Genomic DNA, 25,904 nt, shown 5'->3' with positions numbered 1-25,904 from the left:
AACTTAACACTTTAAAATGGAACAATTTATTATACTTATAAATTTTTATTTATTTGAGAAGGGAGTAAATAAGAATTGTTTAACAATATACAAATAAACTTTTGTATAAAAATATTAACATATCAATAATTATTTATATTTTTCCAAGAGTCAAGTAAAAGTTCCTAGAAAATTCATTTATTGGAGATAGTAGTAAATGTATGAAAAAAAGACGCTTATTAATTAAGATGAGAATACTCTATAATTATGTTAAACTATGTGCACAAGTCAAATGAGCTAAAAAATATGAGAGGGAGGGAGTAACATTTAACGGAACACATATAATTGGAAATGTTAAAAAAAAATAGGCTATCCATTTAGCAAATTAATAATTGATCCATTTTACTACAAAAATTATAATTAATGTCATTTTACTGCAATTAAAATCATGTTTTTATACTCCATTTTTTCTTTTCTTCAATTTTTTTGTTATCAAAAGTAACTTGTCATCTTACCGGGTCGGAAATACCGTGAACAAAAACTAGCCTAATGAACCCGGCCCGGTCCGATCTTCTCCCTATGAAACCCCCAAACTCAACATTTCCGCTGTACAAGCTCCATCTTGAAATCAAAATCACCCTAAACCCTAAAAAACCCACAAAAAATGAGAAATCAATTGCGTCTCCTTCTTCTCAGATCCCGAGCCAACATTTCCCGCCATTCATCTCAATCCTCTTTTCAGGTACACTCTTCAGTGCTCTCTCGATCTCTCTCGTCTCTCTCCAACTCACCTGCAAAACCAAATCTTTTTCAAAACCCTAGATTTTCCAATTTTCGATTTTTCTCGTCATCTGAAGCTGCAATTGAACATAAAGATTCAGATCAGGTTGCGATTGTGACTGATGTGTTTGCTAAATCACTTAAAAATGATGAATTTAAGCAAGAATTAGAGAGTAATAATGTTGTTGTTAATCATGATTTAGTGTTAAGTGTGTTGCAAAGTGGCAATGTTAATGTTGGTGTTGCTAGAAAGTTCTTTAATTGGGTTTCTGAGGTGGGTAATGACAAGTTAAGCTCGAAATGTTATAATTTTATGTTGGGGGTTTTGGGGGAGAATGGGCTTGTTAAGGAGTTTTGGGAGTTAGTTGAGGTTATGAAGAGTAAAGGGTATGGAGTGAATCGGGGGACTGTAGTGAGGGTTTCCAAGAAATTTGAAAAAGATGGGTTGAGGGGTGATTTGGGGAAGTTAGAGGAGTTGTTTGCTTCGGGGTCGGCGGGTAATTCTGTTGAGAAGATTTGTTCTAGGGTTTCGAAGCTTTTTCGAACGAATGTGTGGGGGGATGATGTGGAGAAGGAGTTGATGAATGTTTCGTATTCGAGTGATTTGGTTGGGATGGTGTTGGAGAAGCTTGAGTCGGATCCGAATAAAGGTTTGGTGTTTTTTAGGTGGGTTGAGGAGAGTGGGGTTTTTAAGCATGATGAATGGACGTATAATGTTATGGCTAGGGTTTTAGGGAGAGAGGGTTATACTGATAAGTTCTGGCGAGGGCTTGATGAAATGAGGGGTGCTGGTTATCAAATGACAACTGAGACTTATGTACATGTATTTAATAAGTTTATGAAGAAAAAGTTGATACAAGATGCTGTGATTTTGTATGAGTTTGCTATGGATGGTGTTAATAAGCCTTCAATGCAGGCCTGTACGTTGCTTTTGAGGAAAATAGTTGTTGGTGAAAGTCCTGATATGGAATTGTTTAAGAGAGTTGTTAAAAAATATAAGGAGAGCAGGCATGTTTTCATAAGTTCAGATGTTGAGACTGTTCTCAAATCATTGACGAGCTTTAAGGACTGCAATAAAATCTTGAAAGCAATGGAAGAAGGCGGCCTCTCTCTTAATGACGACTTGCAGAGTAAAATTGCTTTTCGTTTAAGTAGCGAAGGTGAAAAGGATGAAGCGTTTGAGTTCATTGATATCATTGAAGCATCTGGTAGTGGTCTTAATAATCAAATTTGGGTGTCTCTAGTTGAAGGATACTATGTGGCTGGTCATCTAGATAAAGCTTCCGACTGTATAAGGAAGATGATAGAAAAGGAGGGGACGTTGAGTGCTGGCTACCCTTCTGGACTGTTGGTGACTGCTTATTGCTCTAAGAACAGAGCAAAGGAAGCATTTGAGCTTCTTTCCGTTCTGGTCAATGAAAAACAGTTAAAACCTCAACATACTACCTACAAAGCATTAACTAAAAAGCTATTGGTTCAGGGGCATTTTAAAGAAGCTCTGAACCTTCTTGGTTTAATGAAAACCCAAGGCTTTCCTCCTTTCTTGGACCCTTTTGTTGAGTACATTTCAAAAACTGGAACTGTTGATGATGCTGTACTGCTGCTGAAATCGATGACTGTGAAGAGGTTTCCAGCTACGGCTGTTTATCTTCGTTTATTTGAAGCATATATTAAGGCTGGGAAATATGATGAAGCACAAAGTTTCCTTTCTAAATGTCCACGTCTTATCCGTAACAATGCAGATGTTTTAAATCTCTTTTACTCTAAACAAGCTTCTAAAGAAGCTGTTACTGAATGTGCTACGACTGCTTAGAAATTGGATGGGTGTTCCCTGTTATATTTTGTATTGATGGAATGAAAGGAATCCGACATGGATGGTAATAATATTTTTCTTCTTAATTGTCTGTTTGTCAAGTCGTCTGTTGATTTGTTAGAAAGATTTTTTTTAGATCGGTTATAAACTGTTACTAGATAATTTTTCTGTTCATTGGCTCTCTTTGGTGGTGCAATATTAAATGACCATTTTACTAGCTTTGATATGCATAATAAATTGCAGTATAACAGCTTTATGTTTTGTTACCTCGAGTAAGTAGTTTCGTAGTTTATGTTTGTCATTTTGCACGAACAGACCCATATTTATTACAGGATACGAGGGCATCATTTGTGTGCGTGATTATATTAGATGTTGAGATGCTTATTGCATTATTTTTGCCCAGCCAATATTTTCTCGGGTCAGCTCGATTCATTACCTGCTTGACGATATTTTGGAATGCTTCATCTTTACATTGATACAATGTGAATGCCGCTTATTTGAAGCCTTTTATGTTTATTGTGCTAGCTATACTATGTAAACTTCTTTTGTTTGTCTAACTATGATGTATAGTATGATATGACAGTTAAAAGGTCTTCATAAGTCTTTCTTTGTTATTGTGTTTTTTAGGAGACGCGAGTTTTTTGCAGGTTTCAAATTACTTGTAATTAAGAGTAGCAGATTTAGGTAAGAATCAAATATCTGGGGGGTATTTGTTACATGCATTTGGTCCGCAGAAGATTCTAATTTGTCAAATTTGCAAATATTAATTATGTTTTTTCCTCTCTTGCCCCTGAAAGTTAAAAATCTGGTACCAAAATGGTGTTAATTATAAAGAAGATGACTAGACCGAGGCGTATATTTATTTTAGTCGTGTTATTATATTTAATTTAATTTGTCTTTGAACCAATTACAAAAAATTATAAAAGAGAGAAGTTCTGATATTATAATTGCATTTATATTATTATCATTACTATTACTATTATTATTATTATTATTATTATTATTATTATTGTTATTATTATATTTATTTTTATTATTTTATATAAAGCTGAAGAACTTGATACTTGTAGGGTGCAGCATGTTGTTGGCCACTGTTGTGTGCATAAGATGAAAATGTATTCACATTTTAACTCTAATGCTGTTGGCAAAAAGTGTGACAATGGGAAATTGCTAAGGGAACCTGAAGCAGCTATATAGAAAAACGATTAACCATATGTCTTCATTTTTCTTCATACTATGCTTGTTATATGAAAAGCAAAAGAATTGTGCTTAATTACTATAGGAGATGCCTAAAATCTAAGAACAAGTAGTAGGAGTTTTATGTTCCACTCCATTAATTTTGAATCATTCATTGTAAGATTATATAGCTGGTAGCAATTCCTTTTCCTTTACTTCCCTGCTGTAACTAGTTTGCTGCGCCAACTGTTAGGTTAATACATCAAATGCAATATACCTAACATGGCTTGTATAAGCCATCTTATTGGCACTCCTTTGAAAGGTCCATGGATTTATGTTAGGGCATTATTTTGAGAATTTTGCATGTTTACTGCCAAAAATCTTCATGGAGACTTGAGTGTTATATGAATGCTTGCATGTGCAGACTGTTATGGAGGTGAAATAAGGAGTCCAGGTAGGTCTGATGTTAGGGGATGTATTTTCTGCTCCTTGAGGTGTTAGCTGTTATTTAGTGACCAAAAAAAAAGATTCACTGTTTACTGTTTCTTATATAGTACCTATTTTTGAACGATTGCCAGTTATGCTACTGTTTATTTGCCTGATTGCCTAGTGTATATATATAATTTTTCTTGATTAACCATTCAGGTCCTCACTTTCTGTGCAGAAAATGACATATCATTATCACCCTTCAATCTATCAATAGAACCTTATTATCACTACTACTACCATGTGTATTCCAGCAGTGCGGAGCATCAATGAATTCCATTTCTGGTGACGCAGCTTTTATGAAGGAGGTGATTAGGTTGTATGCATTCTGGTGTTTGAAGGGACCGAATGAGACCCGTCAATGAACAAAATGTGGTGAGCGTGACTAAACCAGCCTGCAGATTAACTCTTCTGTCTTTTCTTTTAAATATTATTGTTTTTTGTTACTGATTCAAAAATTCATTACGAGTGAAGATGAATCTCTGTTATTATAAACAAGTTGCGACAAATGGCAATCAAGTTGTGATGATTAGTTGCTATTACCCCGGGAGGCTATCCAGTTCTTCAGTTTTGTTCACCTTATCAATAATACATGGAACTACAAAAGATGGAGGAGAAAGGGGACCAAAAATACAGAAAGCAGTGTGTGAACTGTAGTTTTCTTGGGATGTCCGCCTCTGTACTAGATTTCACTGTGTATGACTGGGTTTTAAATTAAATTTGCAGCAGTAACAAGACTTGCATATGCTCTTAATTGTCACCGTATACTCTCCCTAATTCTTTCCATTGAGATCGAACACTGAGATCGGACATGGAGATAAAACTTTTCAACTTTTGAAATATAAAATATTGAGAGAGACATCCAAAAAAATGAAAGTTCAAAGAAAAAGATGTGAAATAGGGAGTTCAATTTTTTATCTTTACTTAATTACAAGATAAGCTTGTATAATAAAAGAATTAGGAGACTCTTTGGCGAAAGCGCACGAAAAAATACGAAGATTTGGTTTTTCAATATAGGTACACGACACCGAACGAAAGTATACGGAATAAATTAATAATTAAAATTTTAAAATATATAATATACATATATATATAATAAATACCAAATAACATATATATATATAATTTTAGATATTAAAATATATTTTATTATTCCTTAACTACGTGAGTGAGCACTTCACCATTTAATTATCTAATGCTTTTTTTAATAATTAATATTTTTCATATATAATATGTGTACTTTAGTGTACTAAAGTGGGTAAACATGAATATATTAGTTCTGAATTAGTGTCATATAATTGGTATACAAATGTAAATCCGGATCGGATTCGGATTTAAGATTTGGTACACGAAAGTACACGGAACATTTGTACACGACACGAAACGTTGCGAGATCCAGAAGCCAAGCTAGGTTAGGAATATACAGGTGATAAGTTTAATTAGATGGAACAGAATACAAATTGCTTAACATTGGCAAGAGTCACACATCTTGAATTTAATAAAATGGAACCCCATCCATCTTGCAGTCACCCAGATAAAGATGATTGTCTTTGAGGCAAAGAATAGTGGAAAAGCAACGGCGTGGCGTGTATTATTTTGTTTTGTTTTGGTGATGATTAACACACTATCGGCGGATGAGAGTCGGCCGCCCTAACTTCACCTAACCCTAGCCGCTCTACCTTCTTTTTCCCCCTTTCTACCCAATTCTATCTCCATATTCATCTTCATCTTCTTCTTTTATTCACTTTTTTTTAATAAAATCGAGATTTGTTTTACAAAACTCGAAAAATCCATTACAATTTTTCACTTTAGTTTTCAGATCTACTAAGGTACTAAGGTAAGAGCTTGGATTTTATAATAAAATTCAGTTTTTGGATTCAAAATCTCTGGTCTAACAACATATTACAATTTGGTGTTATTCTGAGATTTTTGAATTTTGGGTTTTTTCGTATTGTTCTGTTTAAGTTATTATTTGTGTGTTTGATTGTCTCGCTTTATGCGATGTGTCTCGCTTTGTGCGATGTGGTGGTTGTGTTGAAAATGAATTGGATGGTGTATTGGGAGATCTGGATATCTCGCATCAACAACACTTTCGGCAGGTCTATAGCTGGTGTCCGGCAGGTAGATAGCTGGGGTGCGTTTGAAACGGTGGTGAAAATCACATGTGCTCACCTCTCACAAAAAATATTTGTTCATAATATGAGGCCTATAAACTCCGTTGTTGCAACTGAGTCCTCTGAACATTGCAATATCAATCGAATTAATGTGAGGGTCAATTGTGAAGCTACTGTTTTCGGGGGAGATGCGTGCTGGATTGTCCGGGAAACCATTACTTTCATTTTTAATTTTCAGAATATTTGTATTCAGTTTGTTAAGCAATCCGGAAACAAAATGGCTAATTATTTAGCTCTATTTGTTTTTCAACCTGGTTGCATGATCAGTTGGGGGTTTGTCCCGATTGAATCTCTTTTAAGTCATTAATGAAATCTGCTCTAAATTTGGCAAAAAAAAAAACACACTATCGGCGTGGGAAAAGCTAACACAAGGGCTCATTCCCAGGACCCCCTATTGCTAGGGACTATAAAACACTCCTATACAAAGCCCATTATAATTTACTACTTGCATTACATAATTTGTTAAGTTGGCAACATACATCATAACGATAAACAGGGTAAGGATAATTGGTTCATCCGGTATTCACATAAAAAGAAAACAAATGTTAGCGCCTTATTAGAAGCGCTTATGTATTTTGCACACATCTTTGGGAGATCTGGACTAATTATATAGGTATAATTTATACAAATATGAACCGTTGGATATATCTCTTCAATGTTTCAGAACTGTGTCTGTGTTTAACTTTTGCAGTTTAGTAGTACTTAGTAGTAGTAATTGGATGGCTAAAGTAATTTATTTACCAGACAATTACCTACCAGCCATATGGAACAGTTACTCTTTACTTTTTTTTAGCAGTGCCTGTGTGTAATGTTTTTTACATATATGGACAAAAGGGGCCCAAACTATTTTTTGGATGACATGCAGTGTCCTATTATTCTTATGTCCTGAGCTAAGACCAGCTCCATTGCATGTATGACCCTCCTCTTCCTTTATAATAATTTTCCTCTGAGACCTCATCAGCTACTTAGACAATAATCCATTATTATTTTCTATGATGCTTGGAGGGAGCCTGTGCTTTGTTTAAAACCTTGAATGTTACTAAATTCTTGATTAGGGAGAAATTCCGATATTCCATTGGCCGCAAATGGTATCTCCGTCGCTCTATTTTTGGGATATCGGACAGAAAGAAGGTAGCTCTTTGAATGCGTTCAAGGAGAAAAATAATAATTAAAGAACATACTTATATAGTATCTAACAAATTCTTTTTTAACTTGCACATGTATACTAGCTTCCTTAAACCCTAAAAAAAGCTCTCTCCGCCTCTTTTTTTTTCTAACCGCCGTTCGGGGCTTCCATCGATTTTCACAGGTGGAAAGCCCCAAATCATCTATTTTCCTTACTTTGGTCGTGTTTTTCAATAATACTCCTTCTGGGTAAGGATTTTTATCGTTCAAGGTTGTATTTTTGTTTGATAAAATCTTTGTTGGATGAGATTTGTTCACAATTTATTTGGATTTTGTTTATTCTTTCCTTGTGAGAGTTTGGTGTGTTTTTTAGTGTGTTTTTGGTGTGTTTTGGCGTGATTCGATGTCAAGGATGTTAGATCTGCCGGATTTTCAGAGGTTTGATTCAGTGATAAAGATTTATATGGGATTGTAATTACGATCGATAACTCAAACTGGTTTTGGTGAATGCGATACATGTGTATATATCAATTTCAATAAATCGCTTGATTGTGTCTTCATAAATACTAAATTAATCAGCGATATAATCTGTTTTATGTTTGTTCGACTCGATTGTTTTTGTAAATGCCGTATGGCTTTTCATTATTGAATTAATTCTATTCTTTTTTTTTAAAAAAAAAATACTTATTGAGGATCTAGTAAGCCGTGTCCCCACCTAGAACAAAATTTTATGTTTTTTCACAAATATTTTTTTTTTGAAAAATATGATAGTGCCCCATCAGTGACGGACGCAGAACAAAAAATTAGGGGGTCCGAAAAAAAATTACGAAATTTTTATTTTTGCATATTTTTTTCTATAAATATGAAGACAAAAATGATTAAAAAAACACTATGTTATCATTGAATTGCACGAACAAAATAAAAAAGGAAAAATTTAGTTGAATTTTTAAGTTTAATTGTGTGTATATTATTTTAATCAACCATTAAAAATCTTAAAGAGATAATATTTTTGCATATTTTTTTCTATAAATATGAAGATAAAAATAATTAAAAAAACACTATGTTATCATTGAATTACACGAACAAAATAAAAAAGAAAAAATTTAGTTGAATTTTTAAGTTTAATTGTGTGTATATTATTTTAATCAACCATTAAAAATTTTAAAGCGATATTTTATAATTTTTTACGAAAAGAGGAATGGAACCCAAGACAAGAACTCTGACCACAGGAGCTACAATTACAAATCAATAATGATACATACTACTAGCTATTTATCCAAATTTCAGGGGGACAGGGTCCATGGACTCCAGATCCGTCTCTGTCTCTAATAATTCAAAAATATGAGGATATATTCCCAAAATATAGCCGATGTTCCTTTGGAATTAATTTCTGAATTCAGCCCGGTTGGAGTGTTAGAGTCGAGTAGACATGCAGATGGCTAAATTGTTAAACATGCAAGGACCCAAATTGATTAAAAGAATATTAAAATTTTGTGATTATTTTTCCAAAAATACTGAGAGAGGGGCTATTAACGTAATCGACTGCCTGAACAGAATTAGTATAAATTACAAGACAAAACGAAGAATGCATAGGTAAGAGAAGGGTAGCTAGTAAACTTGTTTCATCACTGGTCACTGATCAGTCATCACTCATCAGCCTACTAGCCATATAGCTGGATGCATACAATTCATATCATTCATAAAAAGGGTACCTACCTATGCTATGTTACACACAAAATATTTGAAGATTCCCATCAATTATTTCCCTCTTTTAAGGAAAGGACATGTCTAAGAATATACAACTTTGCACCCTTAATGTGTTTGTTCATTTCGAGTTAAATGACCATACGATAAAGTACGAAGAGAAGAGAGAAAAATTGTGTTTTATTATAATATGATTTTTTCTTGATTATAATATAAAAGGGGCTTATATAGCCAATAATTATATATAATAAGAAAAATATCCTAATAAGAAAATTATAATAATAATGAAATTATCCAATAATATAATATCATTATATATGTTAATATCCCCCTCAAACTCACGATATTGAATCGAAAGTTTGCCAACCAAGATACAGAGTCACGTAACCAAACATATCCAAAGCTGTAACACCAGATTCAAGAGCATCCAAACAAATCCAAAAACTTCAAAACGAATCCAAAGACGCAACAACAAAAGAGAAATCATCGAAAGACGTAGCAACCCAAGAGAAAACAAAGCAATTAAATCACCAAAGTAACAAATCTGCGACCATAAAAAAATAATACCAAAAATGCATGCGAAACTGAATCCAAATCTAAAACCAAACTCCATAATCAACCCAATACAAACTCCAAATCACCGAATCCAAGTCAACAAACTGTATCCAATCCTCAACCAAATAAAAAAATGTATCCCAGTTCAGATTGTATCCAAATCAAATCAAATTCCGCGAAGGCCAGTGTTCCTAGAACACCAGATAAACTAAACCAATGTGCCTAGAGCACCAAATAAACTAAACTAATCCCTCAAAGGGCCAATGTGCCTTAACACCAAATAAACTAAACAATCCCTCGCAGAGCCAATGTGCCTAAAGCACCAAATATACTAAACCAATGTGCCTAGAGCACCAAATAACCTACACCAATCCCGTGAAGGGCTAATGTGCCTAGAACACCAGATAAAATAAAACATAAAAACGGAGAAATATACAGATGTGTATAGGGCTACCCCATCATCAACACGGGAAAAATAAATGAAGATGAGAGCGAAAGAAGAAAAAAATACAATATTAGCCAATATCGTCAATGCGAGAACGAGAATGTGTATTAGAGTATCAACCAAAACTAGCAGAAAAATTGTACGAGAGTCTCAACCAAAACCAGCATAAAAGTTGTATGAGAGTCCCAACCAAAACCAGTAGAAAAAACAAACTTTAACCAAAATCAATTTTGTTTACCCATGAGAAATTCAACCAAATCGAAGAAAAAAAACAATAGTCATGATTAAAACTCAAAATCATCCGAAAAAGAAAAAAAAAGTCGATTTGAATACGAAGAATACGAGAAGAAAAAATAATCATATCACATGTTTTAAACCCAACATGTAAAATCCAACCCGATATAATTCGTTATCAACCTATCCCGGATCGAACCATAACTCTTGATACCATGATAAAATATGGAGAGAAGAGAAAAAATAAGATTTTTTTATAATAAGACTTGTTCTTGATTACATTTGAAGAGGGGCTTATATAGTTAATAATTATATATAATAAGGAAAATATCTAATAAGGAAATTATAATAATAATGAAACTATCCAATAATATAATATCATTATATATGTTAAAACTGTAATGCAGCTCAACAAATCACAAACAAAAAAACTAATTAGATTCATTAACTATTGGTTTGGTATCTAATAGTCCCAGGTTTGTGGTAAATAAAATGTTTGTTTGTGGTGGTTCAACTTGGAATGTGACAAACATACCTAGATGTTTTAAATATATCAAAGCTGTATTAAAGATGAGTCGGAATTTTTACGAAAAGAAACGCTCTACTCTTTTAAATGTAAAGATGAGGTCTATGTATATTTTATTTTTCTCAAATTTTGTTCTTTAAATGGGATTTTAGTGAGAATTTGTTCTCCTTGGTTTGGTTTTTAGAGGTTTATCAAGTGGTCAAGTTTGTCATTTTGCACTATTTGAGCACCTTGGTCTTTTGTTCTGTTTGGTCAATTTTTCCTTCTCATTTGGTCCTGATATGTTTGTGTTTGGTCCTTGGGGAGTTGGAGTATCTCCTATATTCATCCCCTTCACATGGCTAAGTTATGCATGCAAATTTTTGCAATCCTCTAAAAATAAATTTGAAAGTAAAGCTCACTTAAAATGCTGCCCAAGAATTCACATAATAAAGGGAAAAAAGGTTTGTTTTTAATCTATCATAGAGAGGGAGCAGCTTTGCCATGTAAAGGTTTGGTCTTTTGATTATCTTTTAGAAAAATTGTCTGCTGAAGGTAGTGAGAAGTCATGCAAATGTGTTTAATGATAATGGTTTGTGGAATCAATAAAGCAAATCTCACATAAAGTGTGTTCTTTTAAAAATTAAAGTACCATTTAAATTTTCAAAAGTCTTTCTTAACAGAAAAAAACATGAGCCAACAAAGATTTGCTGTTGTTCTCATCACATTCATTATCCATTCCATGTACTCAATATGGTCATAGGAGAAGGTGACCAAACCTCCTAAACCCCATCATCAATCTCAACCTCCCACCATAGAGATCCTCAAATTCTTGTTATATTATATATAAAAGCTACAATTTGGGACTTTAATGGATGGCCAAACTCAGAGAATGTTAAGATTCCTTGGTGTCCCTAGCAAAACCATCATCCCATATAATATGTTTTTCATCATATTGACATAAAATATATAACATTAACAATTTCCAAGCTAATACAGTCCAAAAGAATCCAGCAGGACAAGAACAAATAAACACAGTTTTCTAGGCTATAAAATGACTAATGACTCACTAGCCCATACTCAGAATATCTGAAAGAAATTAAACCAACTCTTACTAATATGAAACTCTATAATTATTGAACCATCAAGGGCTTTTTCAAGTCTTTCAAGAAACTAGATTTGATTAGAGTGTTTTCTAGTTGTTTTGAAGTTTAGTAAGGAAATGATATAAAAAATATTCTGTACTTTAAAAAGCCTGACCCCAGTGACAGAGCATGCTACTTCTCTTTCTACTACACAAAGACTGAGTGCTTTTCTTGTTTTTGGGGGGGGTCAAGCAGAGACTGAAGTAATCTGATTTTTTTGTTATGGAAAGCTAGAAGTGAGTTGTGTTGAAATAGAGCTTAATACATTAACAAAAGGAAAGCCAACTTATATTTACTCCAGCTCTTCTCAAAACTGCTCACCACTCACAATAAGCAGGTTCTAACATCTCTGCATCTATAGTGGCTTATGAACTCATTAGTCTGAATAAGATGAAAAGTGAGATTGGGGTAGTGTTCTGGTTTGTCACATTTCTTTGGTTTTCTTGCATTTCAAATGGCTTGCTTTCTTCCAAAGGTGTAAACTTTGAAGGTAATAATTTAATTTTTCTTCTTTAAAGTTGGTCTTGGATGAAGTTTACACTGGTATTTTTCTTTTTTTTTTTTGTTCTTTTTTGTCCTTGAGTTTAATACAAAGAAAACTACAGTGCAAGCTTTAATGGGCATAAAAGCTTTCTTGGTTGATCCTCATGGTGTTCTTGATAACTGGGATGGTGATGCTGTTGATCCATGCAGTTGGACTATGGTTACCTGTTCTTCTGAAAGCTTGGTCATTGGCCTGTAAGTCCTTCAAACAATATCAAAATTTATTGTACATGTTGGTAATTTATATTTACAGTACACTAGTATATGTAATCTTTGTTTTTCTCTTAGGGGAACTCCTAGCCAAAAATTATCTGGAATTCTTTCTCCGAGCATTGGTAATTTAACAAATCTTGAAATTATGTGAGTATTTCATGTTCATATAATTGTATACTATATAATCCTGCTAAATTTTGTGACTGATCATAATGGGTGATATATGTTGCAGACTCTTACAAAACAATAACATTACTGGACCAATTCCAGTAGAACTAGGAAGGCTCAGAAAGCTGCACACTCTTGATCTTTCTGATAATCACTTCACTGGACAAATTCCTTTTAGTTTAAGCCACTTGAAGAGTCTGCAATACCTGTAATCACAAATTTTAAACTATTGTTCACTTAATCATATTCAGGATTTTTTATTAAAATGATTGTGACTAGTTTCTCAATTGCTTCAGGAGGCTCAATAATAACACACTGTCTGGAGAAATTCCAGGATCATTGGCCAATATGACTCGGCTTACCTTTGTGTAAAATCACTTCCTTTTATTAATCATTTGCATCTTTTTGATATTTATATTCAATGATGATTCGATACTGATTTTTTTTCCAGAGATTTATCTTTCAACAACCTGAGTGCTCCTGTACCTAGATTTCCTTCTAAAGAATTCAAGTAAGGGTCATGCATGATTTTTGCATGTCATTTCACTCTGTTTTTAGGCTTATCAGAGGCTTCTGATCCCTGAACGCACTTCACAATCTTGTTTATGTTTCACATTACTTCACAAGTAGCTTATAACTTGCCAACAACGAACAAACACATAACGTTTTCTATTTACTTCCCTTCATATAGAAATTGTTGCTTAGCAGATCTAGCTCACTTTTTGTCTTGTTATTTCAGCATTTTAGGAAACCCTCTAATTTGCGCGACTGGCACCGAGCCTGAATGCTTTGGAACTACACTAATGCCCATGTCTATGCCTTTGAATAAGACACAAAGTATGTAATATACGACTTTAGTCTACTACAGTATAATTCAATGGATCTCGTTGATATACACCATTTTGAACTTCCAACTTACCAATAATTTTGATGCCCTTGAAGCTGCTGCATATATGAAAAGAGCCAAAAGCCACAAGCTTTCCATTGCCATAGGCTCAAGCCTTGGGTGCATCTCTTTGCTCATCTTTGGACTTGGGCTGCTGTTGTGGTGGAGGCAAAGGCATAACAAGCAGACTTTCTTTGACGTCAAAGGTTCAAGTTCGATAAATTTGACTACTTGAAGCAATAGATTTTGTCCACAATTACAAAAATTCTTAAACTAAAGCATTCATTATAAATTTCAGATAGGCATCATGAGGAAGTTTCTCTTGGAAATCTAAAGAGGTTTCCGCTCAGGGAACTTCAGATTGCTACCGGAAACTTCAGCAATAAAAACATATTGGGAAAGGGGGGTTTTGGAAATGTATACAAAGGTTTACTTCAAGATGGCACTCCTGTGGCCGTGAAAAGGCTGAAAGATGGCAGTACAGCAGGGGGAGAAAGGCAATTCCAAACAGAAGTTGAGATGATCAGTTTAGCTGTGCACAGAAACCTCCTTGGACTTCACGGATTTTGTATGACTTCCACCGAGAAACTTCTTGTATATCCATTCATGTCCAATGGAAGTGTTGCTTCGCGTCTCAAAGGTAAATAACAATGGTTTCATCTTTCTGGCCCTCAAATCCACAAATTTTGAGTTCTGAATTTAGGTACTGATTTTTTTAATTTTATGTTTACTAAACAGCAAAACCAGTTCTTGACTGGGGAATTAGGAAAAGGATCGCTCTAGGAGCTGCAAGAGGACTATTATACCTCCACGAGCAATGTGATCCAAAGATTATTCATAGAGATGTTAAAGCAGCTAATATATTGCTTGATGATTATTGCGAGGCAGTTGTAGGAGATTTCGGGTTAGCAAAGCTTTTGAATCATCAAGATTCCCATGTGACAACGGCGGTAAGGGGCACCGTAGGGCATATAGCCCCTGAATATCTCTCAACTGGCCAGTCCTCTGAGAAGACAGACGTTTTTGGATTTGGAATTCTGCTCCTTGAGCTATTAACAGGACACAGAGCTCTGGAATTCGGCAAGGCAGCCAATCAGAAAGGAGCCATATTAGACTGGGTATGCACATTCTATAACTAAGATTTACACAAGTTAAAAACAAAGCTCTAAAAGTATAGCTGAATTTTTAGAAATTTGAGGGGAACTTTTTGAACTTTAGCAAGATTAAAATCTGAATCAATCACATAGCCAAGCCTTTCTTACAAACTGAGCCAGTGTACATGTAATACGAACTTAAAAGATACAAATTTATTACTACAAAAATTCAGGTATCCAGTAAAAGAATCTAGCTTTAGTCTTTGGTAGGATTTGAATCAAGTAATCAACCATGTGTTTATTGTTTTTCTTACCATATGCAGCTGATAAAGATTATAGAACATAACATGTATATAGGTTAAATATTAATTGGTCCAATAAACTGTGCCTAGACTAGACCCAAGCTGAGGAAATATTAAATATTATTAGTGAGTTTCACTGACATGAAATTTTGAAAACAATGCAGGTGAAAAGGGTACATCAAGAAAAGAAACTAGATACGCTAGTTGACAAGGATTTGAAGAACAATTACGACTTAATCGAGCTTGAAGAAATAGTTCAAGTGGCTCTCTTGTGCACTCAATACTTGCCAGGTCACAGGCCGAAAATGTCTGAAGTCGTACGAATGCTGGAAGGTGATGGACTTGTAGAAAGATGGGAAACTTCCCAGAAAGCTGACTCAAGTAAATACAGAACACAAGAACTCTCCTCATCAGAGCGATTTTCAGACCTCACTGATGACTCAATAGTGATTAATGTACAGGCCATTGAACTCTCTGGCCCCAGATGAATTGAGTTTATTATTGTTGTGGAGTTTGCTGAGAATGTAGAGTTGTGAGAGGAATTTATAGTTAAAAGTTATAAGTGGCGGGAAAAGTCCCAAAATGCCGATTGTAATCTTATTATGCATAATATATAGGTGCAGCGTGCAGGCTCTGATGGTATCTCTTTCATGTACAGATTTGTATTCAAGGAATTAACTGAAATTTTCTTCTTAGAAGTAATCAGACACAATAGCATTATTCCACTCCTGCAAACCTGTCTCAAAACAACTTTTGAGCACACGACGATTAAATTATCCAGGTGGTTAAGAGTTTATTTTCTATTCTCTCGTGTTGTTCCCATCACAAGAATTCTTTAGAAAATAGCCACATTTGTAAAAAAAAAAGTTCCTCTTTCCTACCAAATTTCACATTCTAATAGTAAATTATTATAAAATAACATGTAAAACTAAATTATTCCAAAACTATTGCATTGTTTTGTAAAACTGTGATGCATTTCAAACTGGATGGTACGTTTAATTTTGGTACAAGGGAGTGGGGTGAGCAAAGACAGTCGAACCCACCAAATCGGACCAGACCAACCTGCCTTTTTCGTTTTTTTGTGGTTCGACTTGATTTATGTTTGGTATGAACAAAATTTGTTAGTTTACGATTCGACCAGGTTTTCATCTCCAAATATGGCGTTATCTTCAATATATGTTAATCTATTTATTATAATTACTAGTTGATAACTCGTGCTTCGCACAGACCCAAAAATAAAAATAATAGTATCAAATAATTGAAATTAAGTATAACTCTAAAATTTCACCGTATATTTGTAGTTATGCATGCACCTCATTACTTACTTATATAAATCTGACATGTTAACTTACTAATACGATTATTTTAAAATAAACCGACGCTTGGATGTTCAACAACAAATAAAATTTGAAGAAAAATAAAATATACAGAGAGTAAAGTTAATTTTTGTCAATTGAGATTTTATTATATAAAATTTTAAAAATAGTTATATAATTTTTTAGTGAGTACCAAGATTTGGGACGCTTATTAGTATAGATAGTTGATAACGAAACTCGGGTCCGAGACTAAAAATATCGAATTAATATTTGTAGAGAATTATTCATAATTCGTGCGAAACACGAATTAAAATTAATATATTAATATCAAATATTAAATTATTATTTGCAAAAAATAGTTATGTGGTTAAAAAGAATCGAACCGTTACGAAAATTTCCACTATAATTATAGTTTTGCATTGTTTTACTTGATATAGAAATCTAACATATTAGTTTTATTTTTGTAAAACGAATTGTATCTCTATCTTATTAACCAAATATATGTTCTTTAGATAATTTAATATTAATTAATATAATTTGATAATTATCTTATAATTAGCATTTTCAATATAGTTTATTTGTTCTTTAGATAATTTAATATTAATTAATATAATTCGATAATTATCTTATAATTAGCCTTTTCAATATAGCTTATTTAATATTACTTAATTATCGATAAAAAATAATTTAAAATTAAAATTAAATAGATGTTATTAAACTTGATTTAATATTACTTATCTAAATACAACCCATAAATCTGTTACTGTTAAAATATGTTTTTTTAATTTAAATAAATAAATGTTGTGATGGACAGTAACAAATACGATCTTTAAATCAATAAATTTCAGTTTAAAAGTTAATAAATGTTACTAAAGTCATTTGCTATTACTTAATTATTTTTGAAATAATACTATAGAAAATAAAGTTTACAGAGGATAGAAGTCAATTCTTGTTAATAATTTACTTTGTAGTTAGAATTTTTCAAAATAAAAGTATATATATTGTTATTTTACTTAATTTAACGTAATTTAATAAATTTTTATTATAATTTATAAATAAATAAAGTTTACAGAAAATATAAGTCAATTCATGTTAGTAGTTTACCTAGTAGTTTGTAGTTTTTCCAAAATTAAAAATAAATATAAGTTATTTTACTTAATTTAACGTAACTTAATAAATTTTTAATATAATTTATAAATCATTTAAAAAATATTTTTAATTTATGAAATAAATAGACGATTGGATGAACACTAATTAGAAAAAAAAAATTAAATTTACGAAGAATTGAAGTCGATTTGTATTAAAAACAAAGTTTATAGAGAATAGAAGTCAACTTATGTGAGGTAAGTACCAAAATTTGGTACTCTATTACTTTGGTACTTTTAACACCAAATTATACATGATTTCGCTTATTAATAAAGATTATAGATACACCATTTTTTATGGATATATATATATATATATTAATCAAGTTTATTTATACTTTATATATTTATTTTATAATTATTATCTTCAAATTAGTATTTTACATGTAATATTTGTATTATAAATATTACAAAAATAATAAATTTTATATTTATGTATTTAGTTAGGTTTCAAACCGTTATCGACCCAATCCAACCGTTAAATCACGGTCTGGTCTGTTCCGAAATTTCAAACGATCCTGTCTATCTTAATATTCTGTAAAACCGTTATATATGGTTCAATCCAATTTGATCGTAAAAATAACCGAAAATTTTGAAAATTTGTCTTAGAAAGTGCTCCAAACCGGCTAGAAGTTCTGGATTTTTATGCTTACCCCCGGTAAGAATATAGCATAATCTTGTGAGACTTCTTTTAGATTGCGTTTCAAAATATTTAATTCATTTTAAATGATAAATTTTTAAATGACATCATTTAACTTGTTATTTATAAATTTCAAATTTATACTAGTATGTGAAGATTTTGAATTTAAAATTATTCAAACATGTTACTATGTTATTTTCATAGTTAAACACCAATTTTGTACCCCATGTTTAACAAGATTTAAATAATAAGATCATAGGTTCTATTACATTTTTTGATTCTATATTAGTCAACCATAATCAAACTATCAAGTATCAATTATTTAAGTTTTCATTATTTTGAATTTAACTTCTTTACTTACATCAGATGCACGCATTATTTCTTCTAAAAATATATCAAAATATTGCAATTTTATTAAAATATTTAAAAATTAAATATATTTTAATTTTAATTGGGAATAATATGTTTTGTTAGTGGAATGATTGAAAAAACACTACGATTTTGTAATAATAATTCATAGAACGTATTTGGTCTTGAAGATAGTTACTTCATAAAATTTAACTCAATGAATAATGGGGGATAATGGATTATACCTGGCAAATCATTCGTGTTGCGTGTACTCGTATCGTGTACTTTCGTATTTCGTGTATTTGGGGAGTATATACGAACACGACACCAATTTAAGTCGTGTACCTGTTTTGCTAATACAAACACGACACGAGTTCAAAACGGGTAGACAAGACACGAATTGTAGTACACGAAAATTTTCATGTACTTTTCATGTACACGACAACGAAACGACACGAATTGGTACACAAAAAAATGAAAAAATGAAATATAAACGAAATAAACACGAACTGGTACATGACAAAATGAATTCCGAAATTTTAAAATTTTACAAATTATGTTCAAATTTTGGTTAAACATATATAAAAATAAATTCATGTCAATTTCATAGCTCCAGAACAACAACAAACTTCACAATCTACTCCACAATCTTGATTCAGTAGCATAGCCTCATCTCTTCAGGCACTGCAGGTACAAATTCAACATTAAATAAATTATTTCCGCAAAAAGTAAATAAACTACATAATTAATAATTTAATTAGACTAGACCAAAATCAACCAAATAAATCTAACACACATTTACATATAATAAAAAAAATCAAATCAAACAACCTCTACTTGTATGTCCGAGATTAATTATTTTCTTTTGCTTTGAAATGTATTTGCAGGTATAGATTATTGCTTCACAAATGCTTTATTCTCTCTCTCAGCAGCTGATCAAATCTAATCAACTGCTAAGCATATCTCTGGAGAAGGCCAATTATGACCAATTTCATATAGGCAGTAACAATAATAGCATGTTTGAAATTGGTGGCCAACTATAGCCGATTCATTACGCATTTACCAGTGTGGTATCAAGATTACGCATCTCAGAAAGGGGTATTACTATCAATTTGAGGGAATACACATATACCAACAAGGTATCCAGATTATATATACACTTGATATGCATAATAGATTGGGGTATCCTTACAAATATAAATTTCTGGGTTTTGACGATTGTTGTTACATCGGTGATGCTGATATTTGTATAGTTTACCGTTGTTCTTGTTGATGGGTGGAAGTATGGAAGGATATCATATACATATATATTTATATATTGTATGCATACAGGAAGGGACGGGGGGGGGGGATTTAGAGTGAGGGGAAAAGAGGGGATATAATACGCATTCAAAAACGGCAGATTAGATCGGCCATATTTGGCCAGTTTTTGCAGAGTTGTCATTTTAGTACAATTTGATAATAAATCGGCTACATCTGTCATTTTTTCGCATATCTCGTTGGAGTCCGAGTTAGCGGTTGCGGCTCAAGTCTCAGACTCTCAACCCTAAAATTTTGTATGACTGCCTATTTTCTGTTTGACTAGTCGGGATTCAACACTTCTATAGTCTACTCACAAAATAAGGCCCAACAACGGACCAAGTCCCCAACCCAGCCCATAAATTATACTGTGAAAATGATTTATAGGAGTTTGAAAGTAATTGTATTGTGAAAATAATAATTGTATTTTGTGTATAAAATTTATGATCCAGAAATAAATTTTAAAATATATTAATTCATATTATTTATTTATTTATATCGTGTACCTCGTGTCGTGTCGTGTACCCGAGGGATAAACACAATACCGACACGAAATATTTGTCGTCAACTTTCGTGTTCATGTATTTTCGTGTTGTGAACCTAAAATTCAAAATCAAACACAAAATTTTCGTGTCGTTTCGTGTTGTATTTTCGTGTCGTGTAAAAAATTGTCGGGTCTATAATGAATACAAAAGTACTTTTTTACGAAATTGTTTGTTGTGCAAGACATGCATGTATTATAACAAGACTAAGTCACATTGACAGCCCTAAGATTTAGTTGTATGATAGTCTTAATTTGTATTTTGTATTGTATTACTTGAGTCTGTAAAAATGTTAAAGATCAGACTGGAGTATTTTTCTATAAACAGTCTCAAGACTATGAATAAACTCTGGAAGAAGATCAACAAGATCATGCCTCTGGAGAAAAGGTGAAGAAGCTTGGAGTTGAATAAATCTATTTTAGGAAAAATATTCTAAGTCAAGATATCTACAAGTCACAAATCAAGTCATATAGAGAAGTCATTCGAGAATTCCAGAATGACTTATCGAGAAGTCCAAAATATATTATGGAGAAATCTCAAAGATATCGACAAGTCAAATGGAGATGCGAAGATTGGAGATATCGACAAGTCATTTCTGCATTTAGAGAACTTTGAGATATCGACAAGTTAAAATGAAGATATGAAGATTGGAGATATCGACAAGTCAATTTCTCATTAGAGATCTCAGAGATATCGACAAGTCAAAATGCATATAGAGATCTCAGAGATATTGACAAGTCATTTCTACATGCAGAGACTGGGAGACCTCGATAAGCCAAGTTCACTTACAGAGTACACAGAGACCTCGACAAGTCAAAGACACTTATAGAGAACTCAGAGACCTCGACAAGCCAAGTTCACTTATAGAGAACTCAGAGATCTCGACAAGTCAAAGACACTTATAGAGAACTCAGAGACCTCGACAAGTCAAATCACTTATAGAGAACTCAGATTTCTCGATAAATCAAAATATTATAGAGAACTCAATCTCGATAAACCATTATACTTATCGAGATGTCAGTTCTCTATACAACAAACTGGAGATCTTGATATGAACCTCAAGTACATAATGCAGACAAGTTAAAGATTCAAGATTATCAATCAACAAACGATCTAATCACTTAGATTGAAAAGTCTAGAAAAGCAGCTTGAAGAGTGCAAGATCAAGGGCCAAGATTAAATAACAAAGGAAGGTCACAAACCTACAAGATTTGCAAGGATTCACTAATCCAGAAATGGAAAGTTTTAGAGATAACTTATAGTAGGGTTTAGTTCATCTTATTGAATGCTGTGTAAACCCGTGTTTACTACTCTATAAAGTAAATACTGGTCCTTTATTTTAAAAGTAACAAACAGATCTAATTTTTTTTATACTCTCTCAAGATAGAAGTTGAGTTATTTACTTACAAAGAACCAAGAAATTTGTAGTAAGACATACTTAATTTTAATACAAAGTTAAGTGAGTTTTAAAAATACTGTATTTGTTGTTCATGTTTTATTAATTCTGTTAAACACAATATCTTTACAAATTAGACTGCTTTGTTCACCATATCCAAATAGTTTGAAAAAGCGTAAAAATCAAGAAAATACATTCACCCCTTCTGTGTTGTACTCAATATCTAACAAGTGGTATCAGAGCAAAATCTGAAAGAAAACAGATAAAATCTTGGAAGTATGAATGCACAGAAGATAAGCAGTATTAAGATACCAGCCTTTGACAACATCAATTTTAAACTCTGGAAAAAGAAAATGATGCTGTTCATAAGGATGACCAATCCATTATACATCTAGATTCTCAAGAATGGTCCTTTCACCCCCATGGAAAAGGTCGATGAATCTACAGATGGAGACATGGTCATTCCTACTCATTTTGCAATTAAGGACCCTTCAAAATACACTAAATTTGAGAAGGAGAAAGTCTTTCTAGATAGTGGCCTATAATTAATTCTGATAGAGTCACTTGACAATATCATGTACAACAATATTGTAAACTGTGACACATCTAAACAGATTTGGGAAATAATAGAGATTTTTTGTGAAGGTACAGAGGAAGTTAGATCCAACCAAATAAGAATACCAGTGTCCCAATATGAGGGATTCATGACAAAGCCTAAAGAAGGAATTACTAAAGTTTTTGAGAGGTTCAATAAATTAATAAATTACTTGCAGCTATATGATAAATATTATGAAGCTGAGGAGGTTAACCTAAAGTTCCTGATAGCTCTTCTTGGCCATCTTGAACAGAAGATATCAGCCATTAGAGAAGGAAGAGATCTAAGCAGAATGACACTGGAAGTTCTGTATGGAATCTTGAAAACTTATGAATTGGAGATGCTGCAAATAAATTCATTAAAGGAAAATCATGGACATGTGGTTGATGGTTCCAGTGCCTTGGTTGTACATGACAGTGAAGAAAGTGAAAATGAGCAAGATAATCAAGTTCCAATTATTCAAGCTGTGGAACAAAAGAACAAAGGACGTCAGAAGTAAGTTGTTTTGGAGCTGGAGGAAGATGAATACTACACCTTGGATGAGCTAGATGAAATGGACCAATCCATGACTTACTTGGATAGGAAATTTTCAAACATAAGAGTCAAGAAGCCAAGGTTTTTCAAGAACAAGGGACAGTAGTATAATTCAGCTAGCAAAGGTGGCTACAAAACTGGATCTGTGGATAGATCAAACATAAGGTGCTTCAACTGTGATGAGTTGGGTCACTTTTCTACTGAATGCAGGAAGTCCAAGAAGGTGAAGAAGGACAAGGCATATTTGGAATTGGGGCAAAGTATGAAGCGCTCTTGAGGAAACAGTCTGGAAAAGCTTATATTGCAGAAGGAAAAAGTTGGGATGATACTGATAATGATGATGGGGATGAAGAAGTTGGAAACTATGCACTAATGGCTCTTGAGCATGGAGAATCATCCACTTTAAAATGAGAGGTACTAACTTTAACCACTATTGATTTAAATGCTAGTCAATATAAGGAGACTATTGAAAAGATAAATGCGGAGATGTTTCATGTACAAACAAGCATGGTGGCAGCTACTGAGAAAGTGAGATTATTTTTATAAAAATAATTGAGGAACTTGAGATTGAGAAATAAAATTTGGAAATGCAGCTTGTTGAGCTTGAAACTGTCAAGCAAGAAAATGAATATTTAAAGAACAAGCTGAAGTGTGCTAGTGAAATAGAAGCTGTGTTGAGGGAAATATTAGAAAATAATGAAGTAAAGTTGAAGTCTTTCATGAATGCTTCTCTATTAGTTGGTCAGTATCATGAGAAGAACAAGCCATGTGCTAACACAGCTATCGGCCTTGACTATGATGCCTTAAACAGTAATAAGAAGAATGAAGGTGATAAGGGCAAATCATGTAACGACTGAGAAATTACGTTTGTATTATATCTTAATAAAGATGATTTATGTGTTCTATTATGTCATTAAGTGTATTGAGTTATAAAACCCTAGATGTTATATGCTACGTGTGTTTTATTTTGTTAGAATGTATCCCAGGTAATTATCGGGTGTTTTATTATGAGTCAAATGCTTTTATATCAAAGTTGTATGGCCCAAACAGTGTTTTAATAGCTGATAATTCATATAAAATTATTGGCCTTATTTTTCCTAGTATGGCTTATACCATAGTGATATTCTGAACATCCAGTTGTTTATAAATTTTCTTGTTTCGCGAAAACGGCTTTTCCGGGCCCCTTCGGGTGTCAAAAGCCCCACAAAATCACATTTTTATTTTTATAGGATCATGAAATTATCAAGTATTATTTTTCTTTATATTTTTATATTATTCACAATTTTTGGCATATATTTTGTATTTATTGGATATTTAAAAATTTAAAATTAATACCCAAAAATCGTTAATAAGGGCCAATTAATTTTATTTAGGGATATAATTAGGGCCTAAATTTTTATTAGGGGTATTTTTATTACAATTATAAATAGCTGATTTTCTATTAATTATTTATTTAATATTTACAAAAAATTCATAAAATCAAGAAAATCCCCAATTTCTCTGCAATTAGGGTTCTTAGCAAGCAAGAATCAAAGGCCAATTTCGGGGTGATTTTCGTGTCCAATCAGACGTTCGAGTAGTCAATTTGAAGCTCTCAACCTGTATTCTTCTATTCTAACATCAAAATAAGTAATAAAGATACAAATACCAACAAGGCGGATCAAGCTAAAGATAGGGAACCGTGAACTACCCGAAGTGGATCGTATATCAGGTAAGGCCGAGAATGAAACCCATCCGTACTCGAGTAGTCAAGAAGCGGGTCAGACGGCGGGACCCCCTGGCACCAAGGATGCTAATTCCAATTTAAGAAGAGAGTTTTGAGATGCCTGAGCAGGTGTAGTGCAAGTAGATGTAGATGTTGGTTGAATAAAAGAAACTTAGTTTATAACTTGTGTAGATAAATGGTTTGTAATAAAGAAGGTTTGTAAGACTATTAATTTGGGTTGTTTGTAATAAAGTTAGTGAGTTGTTCTTGCTTTCATACCTTAACCTCAAAAGATCCTGAGTAGTAGTAGAAATGGGTGATTATATGTTTATATTATTATTGTACAGGTTTAATAAGGTAATTAGTGGCGAGTAATCCCCCAGGTCTAGACCCCGAATTTGGAGGGTACTACAGTTGGCATCAGAGCATAGGTTTTGGTCCCTGAAACAAGAACATTAAAATTAAGATAAGATAAGAATAATGGTATTAGGGTTTATTAATTTATAGATTAGGGGTTTGTAAGTTCTAGGAATGGGAAATGACCTTTTCTTGTGTTATTGTTATTTTATAAGATGACTTCATCATCATCTGAGAGGACCGTGTCCGAACCAGTGATACCACCAGTGTCTATGCCTCTAGCAGCACCTGTGGATCCACCAGTTCCAGAGGTCCTGATCCTATAGACTTTTTCCCATACTTTGAGCCAGAGATACCTCTGATACCACCTCTTGAGTTCCCGATGTTAGAGATACCTGACCTGATTGATTTTTCACATTTGGATGAGCTAGAGCCAGAGATACCTTTCCAGCAGCCAGAGCCAGAGATTCCATTTTAGCAGCCATATGTACATCCAGATTCTCAATTGATAGAGCCTCATATACCATCGGCGTTCTTTCCAGCTCCCTTAGCCATATATGCTCCAGTGCGGATTTACCAGTTTTGACCTATTGAGTTCATGGATGAGCAGGTCATTAATCAGCCTGTGCCCTTACCTTCCCGAGGATCGCAGACAGATCTTAGAGAGCCACAGACAGTGCCGTATCATGAGTATATGAGG

General features: G+C 33.0%; 2 protein-coding genes across 3 annotated transcripts; both read left to right on the top strand.

Annotated features, from left to right (window-relative positions):
- Positions 1-476: 476 nt before the first annotated feature.
- On the top strand, positions 477-4,979 carry LOC141666473 (pentatricopeptide repeat-containing protein At3g02490, mitochondrial-like). Of its 2 annotated transcripts, XM_074472512.1 has the most exons (3): positions 477-2,636; positions 4,413-4,609; positions 4,709-4,979. In XM_074472512.1, exon 1 carries the CDS (start codon positions 644-646, stop codon positions 2,570-2,572), a length of 1,929 nt encoding a protein of 642 aa, XP_074328613.1. In that variant the 5' UTR covers positions 477-643; the 3' UTR covers positions 2,573-2,636; positions 4,413-4,609; positions 4,709-4,979. The 2 variants fall into 2 exon arrangements, with proteins under 2 accessions (XP_074328613.1, XP_074328612.1); XM_074472511.1 differs by having other exon boundaries at positions 4,413-4,979.
- Positions 4,980-12,238: 7,259 nt separating this feature from the next.
- On the top strand, positions 12,239-16,052 carry LOC141667527 (protein NSP-INTERACTING KINASE 1-like). The gene is made up of 11 exons (XM_074474051.1): positions 12,239-12,611; positions 12,727-12,859; positions 12,953-13,024; positions 13,110-13,253; positions 13,342-13,413; positions 13,497-13,556; positions 13,785-13,882; positions 13,988-14,137; positions 14,230-14,571; positions 14,670-15,049; positions 15,492-16,052. The coding sequence occupies exons 1-11, from the start codon at positions 12,512-12,514 to the stop codon at positions 15,813-15,815; spliced, it is 1,875 nt and encodes a 624-aa protein (XP_074330152.1). The 5' UTR covers positions 12,239-12,511; the 3' UTR covers positions 15,816-16,052.
- The last annotated feature ends 9,852 nt before the right edge of the window (positions 16,053-25,904 follow it).

Source organism: Apium graveolens, chromosome 6 (assembly GCF_009905375.1).
Source record: "Apium graveolens cultivar Ventura chromosome 6, ASM990537v1, whole genome shotgun sequence".
Lineage (NCBI taxonomy): Eukaryota > Viridiplantae > Streptophyta > Magnoliopsida > Apiales > Apiaceae > Apium > Apium graveolens.
The sequence above is the reverse complement of the archived record's forward strand: the minus strand, read 5'-3'. Positions and strand labels throughout refer to the sequence as shown.